Genomic DNA, 18,580 nt, shown 5'->3' with positions numbered 1-18,580 from the left:
CACTTTTTACTGGCTGACAGAAAAAAAAGGAGATGTCACCCACGTGTTGTGGGCTCAGCCATTTGGTCAAGCGAAAGGCCGAGCAAAGTTTGCTCGAGCGGAAGATGGAGCAAAACCGGAAGGTTGACTGGGCGAGCAAGTCAAACTTCTATTGCTGCCGCTGTGAGCTACGATTTAGGTTTGCTCAAGCAAACCCAAGCGGTCCCACCTCATGCTCAAGCAGTTCTTTCCCGTTTGCTCGAGGGTGCAGATGCTCTAACAATAATTTTAAAAGCTGCAAGAGTTGTTGGTTTGCGATTCAACTATTCCACAAACTTTTTTGACTATATAATGATACATTTAAGGCTAAAGTAATTGCTGGAAAAAGTTGTTTATTACGTTTTGTTTGGGAAATATAGGATGCAGAGATATTTTGCAGATATGAAATGGTAGCAGTTCCATATAGTTTTAGTGTGCTGATGATACAAAATTACACTAGCACCAAATTAAAAAAGGACTTGCGCGCTTTATGGTGTGGATTTTGTGCTACGTAGCGGACCTTACAGATGAATAAAAAGTTAAACGACATAGATCGATTTACACACAAGGATGTAGTTGAGCAAAAGGATCCCGGTCCTAATTGAAGGCTGTCTTCGACGATCATATATAAGCGTACGCGCATGTATTTATCTTGCATGCATGGTTTTGATGGTTTTGATTAATCAATTTGAATTGGTTCACAGAAATGAGGTCATGACTGACACCAAAACTAATTTTCGCTGGCTTTCGAGTTATGACTTTGCAGTGAAAAAAAAATAGAAAGAAGAAAAAAAAAGACCTTCACTAGTTCACTCCATTTGATCACTGAAATCACAACTCCCAAGCAGATAGAGTACATTATATATCACCATAAACACAACTACCCATTCCAGCTTGCTTTGCTCGAGTGGGCCTTGATTATCCTTAATAAGACAAGAACCTCTACCTTTATATAAGACCCTATCTTTCTTCATTTCATCACACAAGTTGAATATCTAACATTCCATCTTCAAGACAAACCAGCTAGCTACACATGGTTAGCTCACTGGTGCTGGTTTTCAGTGTAGTCCTCATTGCACTGGTAAGCTTCGGCACCCGGCAGGCCGAGGCTCGTGCTTTTTTCGTGTTCGGAGACTCATTGGTCGACAATGGCAACAACAATTACTTGGCGACCCAGGCTCGTGCCGACGCTCCCCCTTATGGCATCGACTATCCAACTCGTCGAGCAACCGGCCGTTTTTCTAATGGCTACAACATCCCTGACTTCATCAGTTGGGTTTATACTCATTCTGTTTTACTTAATTATATTTTAGTGACTTAAACTATAAGTAGAGTGGTTGAATCTAATGTGTTATGTAAACAGGTCAAGCACTTGGTGCAGAACCCACATTGCCTTACTTGAGTCCAGAGCTCAATGGTGAAAATCTACTCGTTGGTGCCAACTTTGCTTCTGCTGGCATTGGCATCCTCAATGACACCGGAGTTCAGTTTGTAAGTTTTATCTACTTTACCACTGTTTTGACTGGTTTTTTGTGTGTAATTACTAATTAGTATTAATTATTCCAGCAATATATTGTTGGAAGCGCTTTTGTTAGAAGTACATACATACATCAACGTGCTCATATATGGCCATTCTAATAAAAACAAGGTGAAACAAACCCTGATGATCAAAAGGTAATTGATTCTGCAGGTGAACATTATCAGAATGTACAGGCAATATGAGTACTTTGAACAATACCAGCAAAGGCTGAGTGCCCTAATCGGACCTGAACAGACGCAGCAGCTTGTAAACGACGCACTTATACTCATGACAGTGGGCGGCAACGATTTCGTCAACAACTACTACTTGGTTCCTTTCTCTGCTAGATCCCGTCAATATGCTCTTCCAGATTATGTCGTATACCTCATTTCCGAGTACAAAAAGCTTCTTCTGGTAACTAACTTCTCTACAGTAATGTTTTGAAATTATTTTTGTCACTAATGCTTCGGTTGGGGCTTCTACCAACTTTACTTTACTGGACACCTGACCAAATAATGCGAAGCATTATTTACTGGACCAACTGACTTAATAACTTGCAACTTGGTATTGATGATATATACTGTGCCCGTTTCAGAGGCTATACGAGCTTGGAGGGCGTAGGGTTTTGGTGACAGGTACAGGACCATTAGGCTGTGTTCCAGCTGAGTTGGCCCAGCATAGTGTTAATGGCGAATGCGCATCCGAGCTTCAAAGAGCTGCGAATCTCTATAATCCACAACTTAATCAGATGCTAAGTGATCTCAACAGGGAATTAGGCGCCGATATCTTCATTTCTGCTAACACTCAGATGAGTCACTACGACTTCGTCTCCAACCCTGAAGCATTTGGTACGTAAAAGTCTAAATATTAGTACGTCCTAGATACTTCATTATGTTGTTCAAGAATGGCGATTGACTTGTAATCACTGATGTTTTGTGCAGGATTTACTACTTCTAAAATCGCCTGTTGCGGCCAAGGGCGTTTCAATGGGCTGGGATTGTGCACTGCATTGTCCAACGTGTGCCCGAACAGAGATATATATGCTTTCTGGGATGCATTTCATCCATCGGAAAGGGCGAACCGATTAATTGTCGACAAAATTATGACCGGATCTACCGAGTACATGAACCCCATGAACCTCAGCACCATTTTGGCTTTGGACTCCAGGACCTAGACATCATTCATGTATTTTCTATTTCAGACTCTACATCTCTATTCATTTTCACTATATACGTACAAGAGCTATACTATACCAGCTAGTTATCATTCATCTGTTGTAACTCTGTATGCTGGAATAGTACTACTACTATAATGTCAAGGATTGATTGATTTTTAGAGTTAATCTTTGGTGAATAATTTTTTCGATGAATAATTAATGGATGCATGAGCAAGCAGCCAAGCAACATAATTCCCCAAATCCATCTCGAAACTGAAAAGTCGGGTCTCCTTGAACTACTTCTCGATCTCCTTGAAAAGTCTCAATTCAACGACAAAACCAGAGTTCTTAATCTCAAGCTCCCCGGCCAAAATCCATGTCTTCCAATTCATGTTGTTTTCACACACACACACATATATATAGGGGGATTATCAGATACAGACATCCACACGGTGCAGATTTGCCCGTTCTAGCGACTGGTGACGCACAACAACAACGCGGATGGTGCCGGTCATGCTTCCCTCCTTTCAACACTCATGTTTGTGTCGGCTGAAGCTGCAGTGCCGGCCCACGACGGTCAGAATCTCGAAATTTCTGCACGGTGCCGAAGAACTTGAAATTTTCAAAAATTTCGAGATTTCGGCCGTTGTGGACCGACATTATAGCTCCGGCCGGTACAAACATAAGCGCCGGGAGGAAGGGAGCACGGACAGTGCGGACGTCCGCAACTAAAACGGATTGTATATATATATATTTATTTATTTATATCTATATTTATATCATTTTAGTAATATGCAACAACTAATTAATAGCAAGCTAAGCAAAACTCACAGTTGACGGAATCAAAACTCTTTGTGCAAAAATAAGACATTGACTTGTGCCTTGTATCCTTATAAATAGGGATTGTCTGCTGTGTAACAAGGTATGCTATACACACACAAGTGTGTGATGAAGGAGTGGTATCATAAAATGCACAATGAATGTGAGAGGTTTGTTTGTAGAGGAAAGTGCTATTGCATGGTATGAAGCAATATATAACAGAATTCTCCTCATAAATAAGGGTCATCATTACTATTTATAATTATAATTTTAAAAGCAGAGTGATCAATTCGACACGTACTCTACTTATTTATGTATCGAGTGATCATTATTCCTTTATGTATTCACACATGCATATGGCTAACAATAATTACCTAATGTGATGTCGATCTCAGGCATAAGATTTGAGGAACTTCATAAATGATGCGGCAAATCATGTTTTAGTTGTAACGTACACTTGTACTTGCTCGTTAAATATTAGGGGTTTCCCTTCGATTCATTGCCCTCATGGCAAACTAATTAATTACCTTGCCTACGTACTTCACAATTGTGATCGTTTTGAAGTTACTCGGCTTTTACGTACCTCGATCGATCTACTTGTATTGCTTCTTGTCTGGTGCTGTTGTTTACAAGTGCGACTTGGGTGCCAAATGATAATGGAATTAGCGATTGATCGAGTATAAATAGGGAACACATGCAGATGACGGTACGTAGGTGGCATGTGGGTTCATAACTTCTTCTATCTTTTGTTGGTGCATGGTGGGGATTTTATCGAACCACAAAATCTATAGGAAAAATGAGTACTTGTTGCGATGACTTTGAAAGTTAGAATTCACGCTTAAACTTCATTATGGATAGAAATTATATATATATAACACATGGGCGCACATCAAATATTGACCCATGTCGATGAAAATTTAGAACCAACGTGAATTCAAACTTTCAAAATCGTCACAACAAGTATTCATTTTTCATATATATTATGTGGTTCGATAAAATCCCCATCATGCACCAACAAAAGATAGACGAAGTTATGAACCCACATGCCACCTACGTACCGTCATTTGCATGTGTTCCCTATTTATACTCAATCAATCGCTAATTCCATTATCAGTTGGCACCCAAGTCGCACTTGTAAACAACAGCGCCAGACAAGGAGGACATTTCTTATTATTAATTTGTATATGGAGGATGCTACCATGGTATCATGTGAAATCGTCTATTTAATTCTTCTGTTACTCGAGACTTAAAAGGTATAACAAGGCTAGATGGTAAGAAACTAAGAATATTCATATACTTCTGATGTTGGAAAGTACAGATCGAGCCATAAATTCGTTACGTTCTATAAATGTGTGTGTATCGAATCCGTGGAGATGTAGTTGTAGGCTGATCAGAATACCTTTTATACGCAAGTTGCCATTGCCAAGCTTCATGCAAACAGCCCACACTTCTAGGCATGCATGTACATTCGATCATCAGTTAATTACTGGGTTGCTGGAACACTAGTAGAAGTGTAGAGCCTGTAATTTCCAGAAATGAATTTTAACCTGCAGCTATATATGTACTGCAAGGACGTAGCTACACATGGGTTATAGTGGGCTGTAGTCTACTTCAAATTACATAAAAACTTGTCTTTTTAGCTAAAATTTAGTGTAAAAATTTAAATTTTAAATATGCATGTCCTAAATTTCTATACATAGTTCATAAATAATCATAAAGTTTTTCTAACCCAACCCATTATGAAATCATGGTTCCGTCTTTGGTACTCTGGTTGTCTGGCATGGGTACATTTCTAGTTGTACTTGGCCAATTTACTATGGTAATTTCACTCGTGTACGATGTAATTACATAAGTAATGTTACTTACTGCTCTGTAGGTAACGGGTAGCTAGCTAGGCGATCGAGTTTTGGAGCGGTGGGAAGAAACTTTTAGGTTGTAGTTAGCCAGGGTTTGTACATAAATGATGGATCTAACCCCGGTCAGTTTAATTATGAACGTCACATGAATCCCTCACATATTAGCTAGCAAGAAAAAGTTCACCATACCTTCTTTTCCTCATGCATCTCTGGTTGGGTGCCAGAGGTTTTATACGAAGTTCTTATATATTTATAGGAAAGAAGTTAATTTATCACCTACTGAACACATGCATGCGTGAAAAAAAAAGTTTTTATATATTGTATAGTTCAGTTACATAATTGATTCCATGTATAAAAGGTGCGGTGGAATTGAAGCCACGAACCCATTACTCATGGCAGAAGCTCCATATATAAAGCCAGTGAGCCTCAGAAATCTTGTTCATCAGAGTTCATATGTGTAGTAAGTACGTAGAAAACTATTTGTAGCAGTCATTCCTACAAATTAGTTCTTATGGTCCAAACAATGGCCTTCTCTTCATCATCTAATGCAGTGACGTCTATATGTGGTCTGATCCTTTTGGCATTGTCGGGAACCATTTACCTTGCTCCTCAAGCTGAATCCGCTCGAGCTTTCTTTGTTTTCGGTGATTCATTGGTCGATAACGGCAACAACAACTATTTGATCACCACTGCTCGTGCCGACGCTTACCCCTACGGCATTGATTCCCCGACTCACCGGGCCTCCGGCCGATTCTCCAATGGCCTTAACATTGCAGACATCATCAGTTGAGTCTCTCAACAAACATTTAGTAGTCGTTAAATTTTAGTTGATATACAGATACATTGCCCATGTTCACACAACTCGCATGATCATGATCAGGTCAGAAAATTGGGTCACCAGAATCACCATTGCCTTACTTAAGTCCGCAGCTAAATGGAAGAAGGCTACTTATTGGTGCCAACTTCGCTTCAGCCGGGGTTGGAATTCTCAATGACACCGGATTTCAGTTTGTAAGTGACTTTAAATTTCTAATTAAAGAGGCCAGCCATGCATAACCACTAAACCCTAAACCCTAACGCTAAATTTGGTCGACATATATATATGATTGTACGTGGTTGCAGCTGAATATACTCCGAATGCCTACACAACTTGCGTACTTCCAAGAATATCAGAGAAGAGTGCAGGCTCTAATCGGACGTGACCAAACCAAAAGACTCATAGAGCAATCCCTCGTCCTTATCTGTGTTGGCGGCAATGATTTTGTCAACAACTACTATTTGGGCCCTTTCTCCGCCCGATCTCGCCAACTTCCCCTTCCGAGATATGTCAAGTATCTCATATCCGAGTACGAGAAACTTTTAATGGTAATTTACCACACCTAGCTAATACGTTAGTTTCCTCAAAGCTAAATGCTAATTAATGATCTATGAACTATTGCATAATTCAATTATTTGGACGGGCAGAACTTGTATAAGCTGGGACCACGTAGGATCCTGGTGACTGGTACCGGAGCAATGGGATGTGTCCCCGGAGAAATGGCTACTCGAGCCACCAACGGTGGATGTTCGGCTGAAGTTCAGCGAGCCGGTGCCTTATACAACCCGCAACTGGATCAAATGTTGAAAGGACTCAACAGGAGACTTGGGAAAGATGTTTTCATCTCAGCGAATAATGGACAAATGCATCTGGATTTCATCAACAACCCTCAAGCATTTGGTACTTATAATTCTCATAGTTAATCTAATTGAGATGTATGTTTAATTTGATTGTTAATTAACTCGATCTTTATGTATCATTGTTAGGGTTTACTAATTCCAAGGTAGCATGTTGCGGGCAAGGACCCTATAATGGAGTCGGTCTCTGCACATTCCTCTCCAACTTGTGCCCTAACAGAGCTCTCTATGTGTTTTGGGATGCCTTCCACCCATCTGAGAAGGCTAATAGAATTATAGTGCAGCAGATGAATACCGGCTCACTTCGCTACATGAGTCCCATGAACCTCAGTACAATTATGGCATTGGACTCATCTATCTAATCATTGATCAAACCAAGGAATTTTACTTCAAGTTCTAGCTAGCACAAACGCATATATATATATATATATATATATAATGTCTAATAATTTCAAGTTGTAATCTACCATCTTCATCAATGAAATCGATCTAGCCACTTTTTTTTCTCGTGAATTTTCAGTTTGCATGCACTGCAATGAGTTAATGATTTAAGACCCGAATGATATATTCTCGATCGATCATCGATCAGTTATTCAATTTAACAGATATATTGTACACAGTTTAATTACAAACAAAAACAAGAGAAAAATAAATACTTTCACTCATGTTTACAAATTTGATTCTTCAATCATGACTGAACTGTACATGATCCGTGTGTAATCATACGAAACGAACTTTGCATCAACATTAATTTAATGATTTGAATCTGATAATGCAAACTTACATGCATATACGTACATACATACATGAGTTTTGATATGTTCAGTAAGTAAACATAATTTATATGAGTTTTGAGTTGGTCATCTGATTCAATTTGTATGATGACAAAACATACATATATACGTACATACATACATGGATTTTTTGTTTCTATAAACTTTGGTATGGGAACATAGTATAAATTATTCAACCAACCATTCTTGTATAATAATTTAGATCACTAGTGTCTAATCAGATAGTCCATATATGTGCTTGAGAATCCAAAAAGTTAAGAAACAACTTGAAATTGGATTTGAGAGAATCTTTACACAAAAAAGTTACAGCTCTTTAACTTCGATTTCTATTTATATACAAACGTGTGTGAAGTATACATCCCATAAAAGAAGAAATTTCTTGTCTCGTGATCTTTACAGCAAATAGCTAGTTACAAGGTGATTCAAATTGCACTTTTGGTTTGTTGTACTATCCGCAGTGTCGGAAATATTTGTTTAACTAATGCGCATTATTTGTGGTTTTATGCACGCCTGAAGACTGAGCAGCAAAGATGGCCGGAGAGAAGAAAATATATGCACTCATTGTGGAGGATGATCGAGTAACTCAAATGCGCCACCAGATGCTCCTAAATCGATTCAATTGCGAGATTCAGGTTGCTGGGAATGGAAAGGAAGCAGTTGATCTTTACCGCTTGGGAGCTAGTACTTTTGATGTTGTTCTTATGGATATGGAGATGCCTGTTATGGATGGACTCGAGGTTTGTCTTCTAAACCCAACTCAATGCTTAGTTTCATAGCTTGTGTTCGATATTAATTAGTGCAAGCATATATGTTGTGTTTTAAATGATGAAATGTTATAGGCAACAAGGGAACTTCGAGCCATGGGTTTTAAAGGCCTTATTGTTGGTGTCACTTCTCGTGAGCTTGAGTTTGCGAAACCAGTATTCAAGGAAGCCGGCGCAGATGATTGTTATGAAAAGCCTCTAACCGCCGAACATGTCACCTCCATTCTTGAAGAAATAGGCAGTCACTGAATAGATCTATATATGTAATAGCAAAGCATGCAAAAGAGGGCGAGATAGATCATGAGCAGGATATATGTGTGATAGATCGATGTTTTCATGCTATGTGTGATGAGTTTTTTCTACTGATCGTTGTTGTAACTTGGCTCGTTGAATCAACCATGTAATAGCAAAGAAAATTATTAATAAATTTCTCCTCTCATTTATTCTATACATGCAGTTACTTTCATTTCATATCATCGGATTGGTTTTCCTCCTTTAATCATCCCTACCTACAGTGTAAGCTACACCATAACACCAGTCTTCGGTTGGTGGATCCGAAATACATTGACGCAAAAGGAACACAATCGAGATTCTTATATTTTCCGGTCATACCGTAATCCAATAATCAAAACTCTTGATATGTCACGTCACTTTTACAAAAAGCGCTAATGGTACATTCATCTACAACATGATGATTATGTAAAAAAAACACTTGATAAAGCATATGATTTAGCTCACCACCAACTTTACACACCGGTATGTATAGTTTTATCCCTTCAGTCATACCATGTAATGCAATCCAATTACCAAAACTCTTGATATGTCACGTCACTTTACAAAAGCGCTCGTTTTGTACAATCATCTACAACAAGATGATTTTGCCATACACACTTAATAAAGCAAATGATTCTCATCACGGACCAGTTTGTAAAGTTTTATCCTTTTCACTATAACACATAATGTAATCAAATAATCGAACTATCAACATGTCACTCCACTTTACAAAATTGCTCTTTTCGCACTATTATCTATTAGAGCAAATACACCGGGGTGTTTTGGACGGGCATGACCAATAAAAAAGGCAAAAAATGCCCACTATTGCTGCCCGACCTGTGAGCTACCCGACCAACCCCACAAGCATGTTTGGTCTGTTGACCAAGTCGGGCAAAATGCATCGTCTTCTTGTCCTTCACCGTCGCCAACTGATTATTCACCGTGCATGTTGAAGAGTAAACTGTGGAGAGAAACCTGCACCACCGCCACCAACTGCCCGCCAACACTAGATTGAATAGAAAGATCTCTCATTCCCGGTAGCTAGCCCCTAATTCGATCAGGTGGGGATCAAGACGAGGAAAATTAAATATGTAAGACTAAGTGGTGGAGTGAGATAGGATTATAAGAGTGAGATTGATGAGATTGAAGGGCTTGTTAAGGTTTTTCTTTTGTCCACTCTCGGTATGTGATTGAGATTGAGAAACCATCTTTGTTTCATTTGATTGTGTGCCCAGACTTATGTCCCATATTTCCACCAAAAAAATTATAAATTGCACCACTGGATTAATTAAATTGCACAATTACCACTAGATTAAATCATAGATGATATGGGAGCATTGACATCCCTTTCGTGCATTTATGGGTTGCATAAAAATATGTAACGGCAAAGGCAAAACTGCAAAACTGGGAGGCAAAACCTTACCTTTTGCCTTTGCTTTTTGACTTTAGGGGTGCATTTGCTCTTAGCATTTACCCGTGTAAATTTTCACGGATTACACAATCACTTAAAATAGTTTTGGTTTATCTAATTCCCACTATCCACAATCTTCTTTTGATTTTCTAAATCAAAAAAAAAGTTTTTGTAGTTTATCATATTATCCCTGTTACATATTATTTTCTTTTTTTTCTCTTTTTATCTCTAACATGGTCATTTTGGAGACTTCAAAAATCTGGTGAAGCTGTTGATACCAAAGTCACGCTTCCCATTATAGTAGTGGAGATAGACTATAGTTAGGTTAGTTTGTCCGACGCACTTGATAAATTTCGCCTTGTATGGTAAAAATATGTCACTTTACAAGCCCAAAGGCCCAATAACTTAATAAACGGTTAAATGTTAAAAAATTATAATATACATTAATGTATGTTATATATTACATATCTCGACGGTTGATATTATGTTATGGGTGAGGTCAGAAAAATAATATCTTTTATTAATTATTAAATATGAAAAATATATAACATATATTGATGTACAACAAATTAACGTTAAAACCCTTGTGATTTTAGAAAGTAAAAATCGGTTAAACCCTCCCTAGAGAGCTCCCGCTCAGCCGTTTTGAGCAGAAAAAAGAAAAAGGAAAAACCCCGCGCCTTATCCAACTGACGTTCATTTTCTCTATGCTCTCCAAAATGTCCACTACTCTCTTCCTCCTCTCCCTCCCAACCTCCTTCCCCTCCAAATTCCACCACCACCCAAACGACGCCGTTTCTCTAACTGTCCGCGCCGCAGTCTCCTCCCCAGTCAAGCGTACCCGCCGCAAGAAGAGGCAGCCCAAGCGAAGCGACGATGACTCCTCCTCGTCTTCCTTACTCTCCCCCTCCTCCTCCGCCGCCGAGAAGAGCCTCCGATTCACCTTCATGGAGGAGCTCATGTCCCGCGCCCGCGACGCCGTCGGAGTCTCCGACGTCATCTACGACATGGTCGCCGCCGGCCTCTCCCCCGCCCCCCGCTCCTTCCACGGTTTGGTCGTCGCTCACGCCATGAACGGCGACGCCGAGGCCGCGGTAACTTTTCCACTTTTTCACTGTAAGTAAGTTTTACTTCTTTGATTCGGATTAGATTGAGTTTGATTTGAGCGAGTGAAATTACTTCAGATGCAGGGAGCTGAGCTCGGGGCTTCGTCCGGTCCTATGCACGAAACCTTCATCGCATTGATTCGGTTGTTTGGCTCAAAAGGTCGAGCTACGAGGGGACTAGAGAGAAGTTAGATTACGACATTCGCCAAGCTTGGATACTCCTTGTTGGTAATTATGTACTAGTGCTTTGTATGGAGACTCGATTTGTTGAATGTTAGGATTGACTGTGTAAGTTTTTGTGGACAGAGGAGCTTGTTCGTATGCACTATTTGGAAGATGCCAATAGAGTGTTCTTGAAAGGTGCCAAAGGCGGGCTGAGAGCTTCGGATGAGGTGTATGATCTTCTTATAGTGGAGGACTGTAAAGCCGGGGATCATTCGAATGCGTTGGACATTGCTTATGAGATGGAGGCAGCGGGGCGGATGGCAACCACTTTTCATTTCAATTGTCTTCTTAGTGTGCAGGTGTTGTTGTGTACTTTGATCTCTACATGGTATTCTTTTAAAGTAGTTTTGTGAATTATATGCGGTCGTGAAATAGATAAGAGGAAATAAATGATCTTACTTGAACATGATCTGTTATGTAGGACCATACTTCTGATTGTAAAACGTTTAAAATAGAAAAACGTGTAAGAAGAGAGTCACGAAAGAAGGAAGCATTTTACTAGCTCATGATTGTAACGATAGCAGTCTAATATAGTAGCTGACAGTTGGAATAGGATGTGAGTGTGCTGCTAGTAGTTACTGCACACATCTGTATATTCTGGAGCGCTGATACTTTTCCTTTGATTGTTGAAGGCTACCTGTGGAATTCCTGAAATAGCTTTTGCTACGTTTGAGAACATGCAGTATGGAGAAGGTTTGTTTTTATTCTCCTTTATTCTTTTGCTTTTACACATCATTGGTGCTTGTGTGCCATTTATGATTTCTATATATATTGTTGGCTGCAGGGCTATAATTATGTTTCTTCAAGTTCTATGCTTCTCAAAAACTTTTGTTTTTGTTCTTCAGGGTTTATACTTATAGTTTTCTTTACGAAACAGAATTCATGAAACCTGATACAGAGACATATAATTGGGTGATTCAAGCATATACCAGAGCTGAATCTTATGATGGGTAGTTTCTGTAGCCACAATTATTTCACTTTATAAGTTATGAATATTTGTGCTAGTAGCATTTCCCAGGTAGCAATCCCAAATTATGAAATGAATAAAGCAACCTGTATGCAAGGGACTGAATAAAGATATGAATCTAAATATAGGAACCAGCTTTGTGTCATGTGGATTAACTTTTTACTGGTCTGGTTCTCAGTTTCCATGGATATGAATATGATATGGTAGATATAAGACACAGTTTAAACAAATTAGCTCTTAGTTATGTATAACTGCGTAAGTGCGAACGTATTCATCCAAATTGATTTTCAATTTTGAGAGAGAAATTTTTTTTGTAATTTTACAACTTTATTCTGTGTTCTTTTGATTTTTATCTCATAAAGGCATTTTGTCAAATTCATTATTGTTTCAACTTCAAGATTCAATGTGCTTTGGTTTCTATTACAACACTGGTCATTCCCTCAAATGCTAAAATGATATGCAGAGTGCAAGATGTTGCTGAGTTACTTGGCATGATGGTTGAAGATCACAAACGTTTGCAGCCTAATGTGAAAACCTATGCGTAAGTACTTATGTATATGTTGATGGTGCTTATTTATTGTTTTTCTTATTCTTGTTTAAATTTGTAGAAAGTCACAAGCCATTCTAGTTCAGAGTGAGTTCTCTGGCGCTTAGCTGAATCCATATCTTCCAGGGGTAACCTTGGCTTTGTATTAAAGGGCACTCATCCCAGTTGATTTTATTCATAACCCTCTTCAATTTTCCATACGATAACCTATTGACACCAAGATACCTTCGGTTAACATTATATCTTCCTTACAATATATTCTTTTTTGCTATGATGTACAGGTTGCTGATTGCGTGCTTTACCAAATATTGTGTAGTACGAGAGGCAATACGGCATTTCCGTGCTCTCAAATTTTTTAAAGGAGGGACAAAAGCTTTACATAATGATGGAAACTTTGGGGACCCCTTATCTTTGTATCTTCGAGCTTTAGGTCGAGAAGGTATACATATTTTTCATTTATTCTTCCCAACAGAGGTAGTCAAAATTTTCTCTCATCAGTATATGATGGATTGATGGCTAATGATTTCAGCAGATAAGATGATTTTTAATTTTTATGTCTTTAACTCTATCTTTATAGAGTACAGATTTGGCCGAGTCAAAATGGTTTTAGTAGTTTGTAGAGTGGTCAGTTCATTAGTTTCATAGGTTATGTTGCAAAAGCAACCTTGTGCATGTGTTGTTTATATAGAGCCCTATTAAAGCGCATGTAGAGAAAAACAAATTGATCAATTAAAATAATCAATGGTTCCTATAGCATCTCATTGGCTTCTATGACATCATTGGATCATTTCAAACAGTTCCTGGCATTAAGAACACAATAGATTTAGACATCTAGTTGTATGCAAACATTTTAGTCCAATTAGGTTTTAATATGATTCTAGTGATTTCATGTTTTACTTCATGCTTAGGATATAATTCAAGAATGTTCAGAAATAGAAGGATTATATCTTTTCTGAAAATTAATTATTTGACTAGTAGTGTGAGTAACCTATTATACTATTGTTTGATGTTCCTATTCATCTCTCAGGAACTATATTATGAACTTCCATTCTGAGTTTAACAGTTTATGGCTTGCTTGGTGGTTATGCTATTGTTATGCTTTTGTTTTAGGAAGAGTGGTCGAGTTGCTGGAAGCTTTAGAAGCCATGGCCCAAGATAACCAGCCAATTCCACCACGGGCCATGATTTTGAGCAGAAAGTATCGAACACTGGTGAGCTCATGGATTGAACCTTTGCAAGAGGAAGCTGAACTTGGACATGAGATTGATTACATGGCCAGGTCTGTGACTGTGTTTTGGTAGTTTATGGTGTTGCCTCTCCCTCATCCTATCCTTTCTCTTTAGCTAGTCTTAAACTTGCTGTATTGTACTAGTCAAAGTGCTCAAGTTTTGTTTCTTTCAGGCTGTGTAATTAGGACTAAACCCACACTGTAAAACTTTGGAAAACACCCGAGTACGGATATAACCTTGTTATGTTGTTCTTGACTGATTTGGTTTTTTTCCTTTTGTGAATCTCGACTGATTTGTTCATCAATCAGGTATATCGCAGAGGGAGGGCTTACTGGTGAGCGCAAGCTATGGGTGCCTAGACGAGGGAAAACTCCACTAGATCCTGATGCTGATGGTTTTATATATTCAAATCCTATGGAAACTTCATTCAAACAACAGTGCTTGAGGATTGGAAGACACACCACAGAAAGCTCTTGAGAACGTTACAGAATGAAGGACTTGCAGCTTTAGGGGATGCATCTGAATCAGATTATATTAGAGTAGAGAATAGGTTAAGAAAGATAGTAAAGGGTCCTGACCAGAGTGTTTTGAAGCCCAAAGCTGCTAGTAAAATGGTAGTATCTGAACTCAAGGAAGAACTGGAGGCTCAAGATCTGCCAACTGATGGAACTAGGAATGTGCTTTACCAGCGAGTCCAAAAAGCAAGGAGAATTAATCACTCTCATGGTAGACCCCTCTGGGTTCCTCCTGTGGAGGAGGAAGAAGAAGAGGTAAATTGATTTGTCATTTTTCCTATCTAGCGTGTCAAGTGAATGTGTGTCAATCAATCTCTTCCCACCTTCCTTTGTTGCTGCATTTGAGATTTCACAATAGACTGATAGTCAAAACATAATTTTCATATGCAGGTCGATGAAGAGCTGGATGAACTCATCTCAAGGATCAAGCTGGAAGAAGGAAATACAGAGTTCTGGAAACGCCGTTTCCTTGGAGAAGGCTTCACCAGCAATCAGGAAAAGCAATTAGATAGTGGCCAACTTGAATCTCTAGATGTCACTGATAGTGTCAATGTAGTAGATGTGGCGAAAGAGGTTGAAGATGATGAGGCTGAAGCAGAAGCTTATGATGACGATGAGGATGACAATAATGATAATGATGATGAGGATGAGGACGATGACGAAGAGGAGGAGGAGGAAGTAGAGGTGGAGGTAGAAGTAGAACAAGCTGAGAGACAGGATGTAGAAAGGGTGAAGCAAAAGGAAAATGAAGCTAAGAAGCCTCTTCAAATGATTGGGGTACAGCTGCTAAAAGATTCTGACCAGAATAGTACATCATCTAAAAAGGCAAGGAGAAGAGCTTCTCGGAGAATATCAGCTGATGAGGTATGACAGCATAGTCTATTGATCCTTTGCATCCTACAAGTAGGGGCAATTTGTGAACATAATATTTTAGCCGCTTCATCTAGTATTGTTTTTAGAATAAGATTTTTCTTAAGATGGGAGCTCATTTTTTATATAGACTTTCAGTTTTAGTCACCCTTAGGATCCAAAGAGTTTACCCAGCCACCGAGTTTTATTCTCAGTTCTGGTCCATCCATAGCCTAGTGTCCCCTTGCATACCTTGGCAAGGGGCAATTTACTCAAGGTTCCTAATTTACAAAAGACGCCTTTAAATGAACCTTTTTTTATTTGTTGAGTGTTGACACAAACCTTTTCAATAGTTTTGTTTGCTGAATATTGTATCACTGTAATCTTTATATGATTCTCACTGTGATTTTGGACTTGTGTATGCCAACGCCTATTTCACCATCTTTAGAATGGGCACCATAATTTACTTCTAGGGTTAAAGTCCAACCTTAGAGAGGTAAATGAAAAATTAATACACATTTCGCGCATGGATGCAGGATGATGCTGATGATGACTGGTTTCCTGAGGATATTTTTGAGGCATTTAAGGAGCTGAGGGAAAGAAGAATCTTTGATGAATCAGAGATGTATACAATTGCCGACGCTTGGGGTTGGACATGGGAAGGAGAATACAAGAATAGACCTCCGAGAAGATGGTCACAAGAATGGGAAGTTGAGATGGCAATTAAAGTCATGCTGAAGGTAAGTTCTTATATTTGTACCCTCCCACCTACAATGCTATAGGTTTGCTTTCCTCATGAGCTGTTTCACATTACCTTTTACGCTTCACAAACTTCTGATCCTTTATAAATTAACACGCATTCTAGAATGGTATTTGAAGAGATATTGGACTTATTTCAGGTGATGGAATTGGGGGGAACACCCACAATTGGGGATTGTGCCATGATTTTGCGTGCGGCCATAAAGACTCCTCTTCCTTCAGTTTTCTTGAAGATCTTACAGACTACACATAGTATTGGCTATGTGTTCGGCAGGTAAGACCATGTTTCATAATCTGGAGTAATGAACTGGTTTGAGAAAGAACTTCATGTAATGTCTCATCATCGACATATATGCTTGCTGCAAGCTGATTGATTCCATATATTGGAGTTTCACATCTTTGTTTTGTTGTCATTTGTCGCAGTCCACTCTATGATGAAATTATCTCGCTATGCCTTGATCTGGGAGAGCTGGATGCGGCTGTAGCCATCGTCGCAGACTTGGAAACTACTGGGATCACAGTTCCGGATGAGACCTTGGACAGGGTGATTTCTGCCAGAGGAACAACATGACAGTACTGTCAATAACTCTTAAATTTCTTTTTGTAGGCCGATATAAAATCAGGCTTATCGAAGTTTTCAATTTGATAAAATTTAGTAAATATTTCCGGGGTGGATCCATGACCATCTAAGTAATCCGAGAACAGAAACAATAGTCCCCGCCCCTGAGAACAAACGTAACTTGCCGAAATCAAAGATTGCCACCCACCTTAAAACCAGATTCCTAATTGCAGAGTCGCGCCACCATGGGATATCAAAACTATTTTCCCTCTAAACCTACTGGCCTCCGGCCTAACTGTGATGGCTTGCGCAGCTATCTTACAGGCATGACAAGAAATTTGTGAGAACAGACTCTCATAGTAGTACATACCATAGAACTACTCGTTATAACAGTTTTAATAAATTTGCTTATGGTCTAAAAAATCTCAAGCATAGACCAAAGGCTAACTAAAAAAGAGAAATTAAATTGGGCTCAAAGTTGATTTTGGACCCAGGCCTAAAAGCCCAAGTCCAACTGTGTGAAACCCTCAAGATGGAATCTAATCCTCACTAACTTCACCAGCAAACCACCTTTTGGCGATCGATGTTGACCGCAATGCCCTGAGACCTCATCGATGCTTGAGGTCCAAAAGCCTCATCCTCAGTCCCTTAGCTCTTGATTGAAGAAAATTGCTCCGTAAGTCCATGAACACTACCGCCATATCGCATCACTATTGCTCCCACTTCAAGTCTTCAACAACACGATATGAGCAGCCTTCATCACAAACAACGCTCTGCAAAAAAGGAGTCAAGTCGTTGGTTGAGACCTCATTCTCAAAACCCGAGATCACTCTGACAAGGATGGAGTAGTAGATCTCTCCCATTATGTTAAACTAAATATGCAATTCATTCATTAGACAATAATATATATATAATATAGATCATTATGTTGATCCTTCTTTGGATCACGATGATTAAAATGAATCTAAAATTACTCAACGTACATGTACCTCCCCCTCGATATAACCAAATGTACGCTATGACAATGATAGTATGAGCTTTCAACCAAAAAAAAAATTCGAAAAGAGAAAAAGAAAAAAAGAAAGGAAAAAAAAAATGATCCCACTTGAGAGTGGGGAAAGAAGAAGCTAAAACACGGTCGGTTTTATGTTGTTTGTCCCAATCTTAGTTATGCCTAAGATTGGCTTGAAAATTGAAATCTCTCTCTTTTGCGAAATGGAACGAACTCGAGTTATCAAAGCTAAGTTATCCGCTTTGGCCCTGGAAGAAGTGAACTATCTTTCGAAGCTTGAGGAAACCGATTGTTTCTTGGTGGAGTGTCACATGTGAAAGAAAGGTTCGATCGAGATCAACCGCAAGAATCATCCTAGTGCTATTATCTATATGTTCGAGAATCAAAGAGAGCTTAGAAGGAATCTGGAGAAGATTCATGAGTGAGCAATCCATAAATAATTTGTCATAGTCGCGCTCTAAGGAAATTGGTACCTTGTATTAGGATCATAATACATAGCAAGAAATTAAAGAAGTAATTTGCAAGAAA

General features: G+C 39.0%; 4 protein-coding genes across 4 annotated transcripts; all 4 read left to right on the top strand.

Moving 5' to 3' along the window:
• The first annotated feature begins 1,051 nt into the window (after positions 1-1,051).
• Positions 1,052-2,711, top strand: LOC126799410 (GDSL esterase/lipase LTL1-like). The gene is made up of 5 exons (XM_050526613.1): positions 1,052-1,289; positions 1,382-1,509; positions 1,709-1,951; positions 2,133-2,385; positions 2,479-2,711. Exons 1-5 carry the CDS (start codon positions 1,052-1,054, stop codon positions 2,709-2,711), a joined length of 1,095 nt encoding a protein of 364 aa, XP_050382570.1.
• A 3,168-nt stretch (positions 2,712-5,879) lies between these two features.
• Positions 5,880-7,404, top strand: LOC126799407 (GDSL esterase/lipase At5g18430-like). Its single transcript, XM_050526609.1, has 5 exons — positions 5,880-6,153; positions 6,249-6,379; positions 6,491-6,733; positions 6,833-7,085; positions 7,172-7,404. The coding sequence occupies exons 1-5, from the start codon at positions 5,880-5,882 to the stop codon at positions 7,402-7,404; spliced, it is 1,134 nt and encodes a 377-aa protein (XP_050382566.1).
• Positions 7,405-8,360: 956 nt separating this feature from the next.
• Positions 8,361-8,930, top strand: LOC126800336 (two-component response regulator 24). Its single transcript, XM_050527690.1, has 2 exons — positions 8,361-8,573; positions 8,676-8,930. Exons 1-2 carry the CDS (start codon positions 8,367-8,369, stop codon positions 8,847-8,849), a joined length of 381 nt encoding a protein of 126 aa, XP_050383647.1. The 5' UTR covers positions 8,361-8,366; the 3' UTR covers positions 8,850-8,930.
• A 2,073-nt stretch (positions 8,931-11,003) lies between these two features.
• Positions 11,004-17,233, top strand: LOC126801186 (uncharacterized). Its single transcript, XM_050528655.1, is given in 15 exon segments — positions 11,004-11,378; positions 11,469-11,568; positions 11,571-11,618; positions 11,697-11,914; positions 12,248-12,308; positions 12,493-12,565; positions 13,046-13,123; positions 13,411-13,568; positions 14,240-14,408; positions 14,667-14,797; positions 14,800-15,128; positions 15,264-15,737; positions 16,259-16,462; positions 16,622-16,755; positions 16,905-17,233. Coding segments are annotated over 15 exon segments (2,700 nt in total). The 3' UTR covers positions 17,053-17,233.
• The last annotated feature ends 1,347 nt before the right edge of the window (positions 17,234-18,580 follow it).

The sequence above is a fragment of the Argentina anserina genome, chromosome 6, assembly GCF_933775445.1.
Source record: "Argentina anserina chromosome 6, drPotAnse1.1, whole genome shotgun sequence".
NCBI lineage: Eukaryota > Viridiplantae > Streptophyta > Magnoliopsida > Rosales > Rosaceae > Argentina > Argentina anserina.
The sequence above is the reverse complement of the archived record's forward strand: the minus strand, read 5'-3'. Positions and strand labels throughout refer to the sequence as shown.

Coding starts and splice junctions, on each gene's coding strand:
- LOC126799410 (XM_050526613.1), top strand. CDS start 1,052: ATGGTTAGCTCACTGGTGCTGGTTTTCAGTGTAGTCCTCATTGCACTG. Junction 1,290..1,381: donor CAACATCCCTGACTTCATCA/GTTGGGTTTATA, acceptor TTATGTAAACAG/GTCAAGCACTTGGTGCAGAA. Junction 2,386..2,478: donor CTCCAACCCTGAAGCATTTG/GTACGTAAAAGT, acceptor TGTTTTGTGCAG/GATTTACTACTTCTAAAATC.
- LOC126800336 (XM_050527690.1), top strand. CDS start 8,367: ATGGCCGGAGAGAAGAAAATATATGCACTCATTGTGGAGGATGATCGA. Junction 8,574..8,675: donor CTGTTATGGATGGACTCGAG/GTTTGTCTTCTA, acceptor GAAATGTTATAG/GCAACAAGGGAACTTCGAGC.
- LOC126799407 (XM_050526609.1), top strand. CDS start 5,880: ATGGTCCAAACAATGGCCTTCTCTTCATCATCTAATGCAGTGACGTCT. Junction 6,380..6,490: donor ATGACACCGGATTTCAGTTT/GTAAGTGACTTT, acceptor ACGTGGTTGCAG/CTGAATATACTCCGAATGCC. Junction 6,734..6,832: donor AGTACGAGAAACTTTTAATG/GTAATTTACCAC, acceptor TTGGACGGGCAG/AACTTGTATAAGCTGGGACC.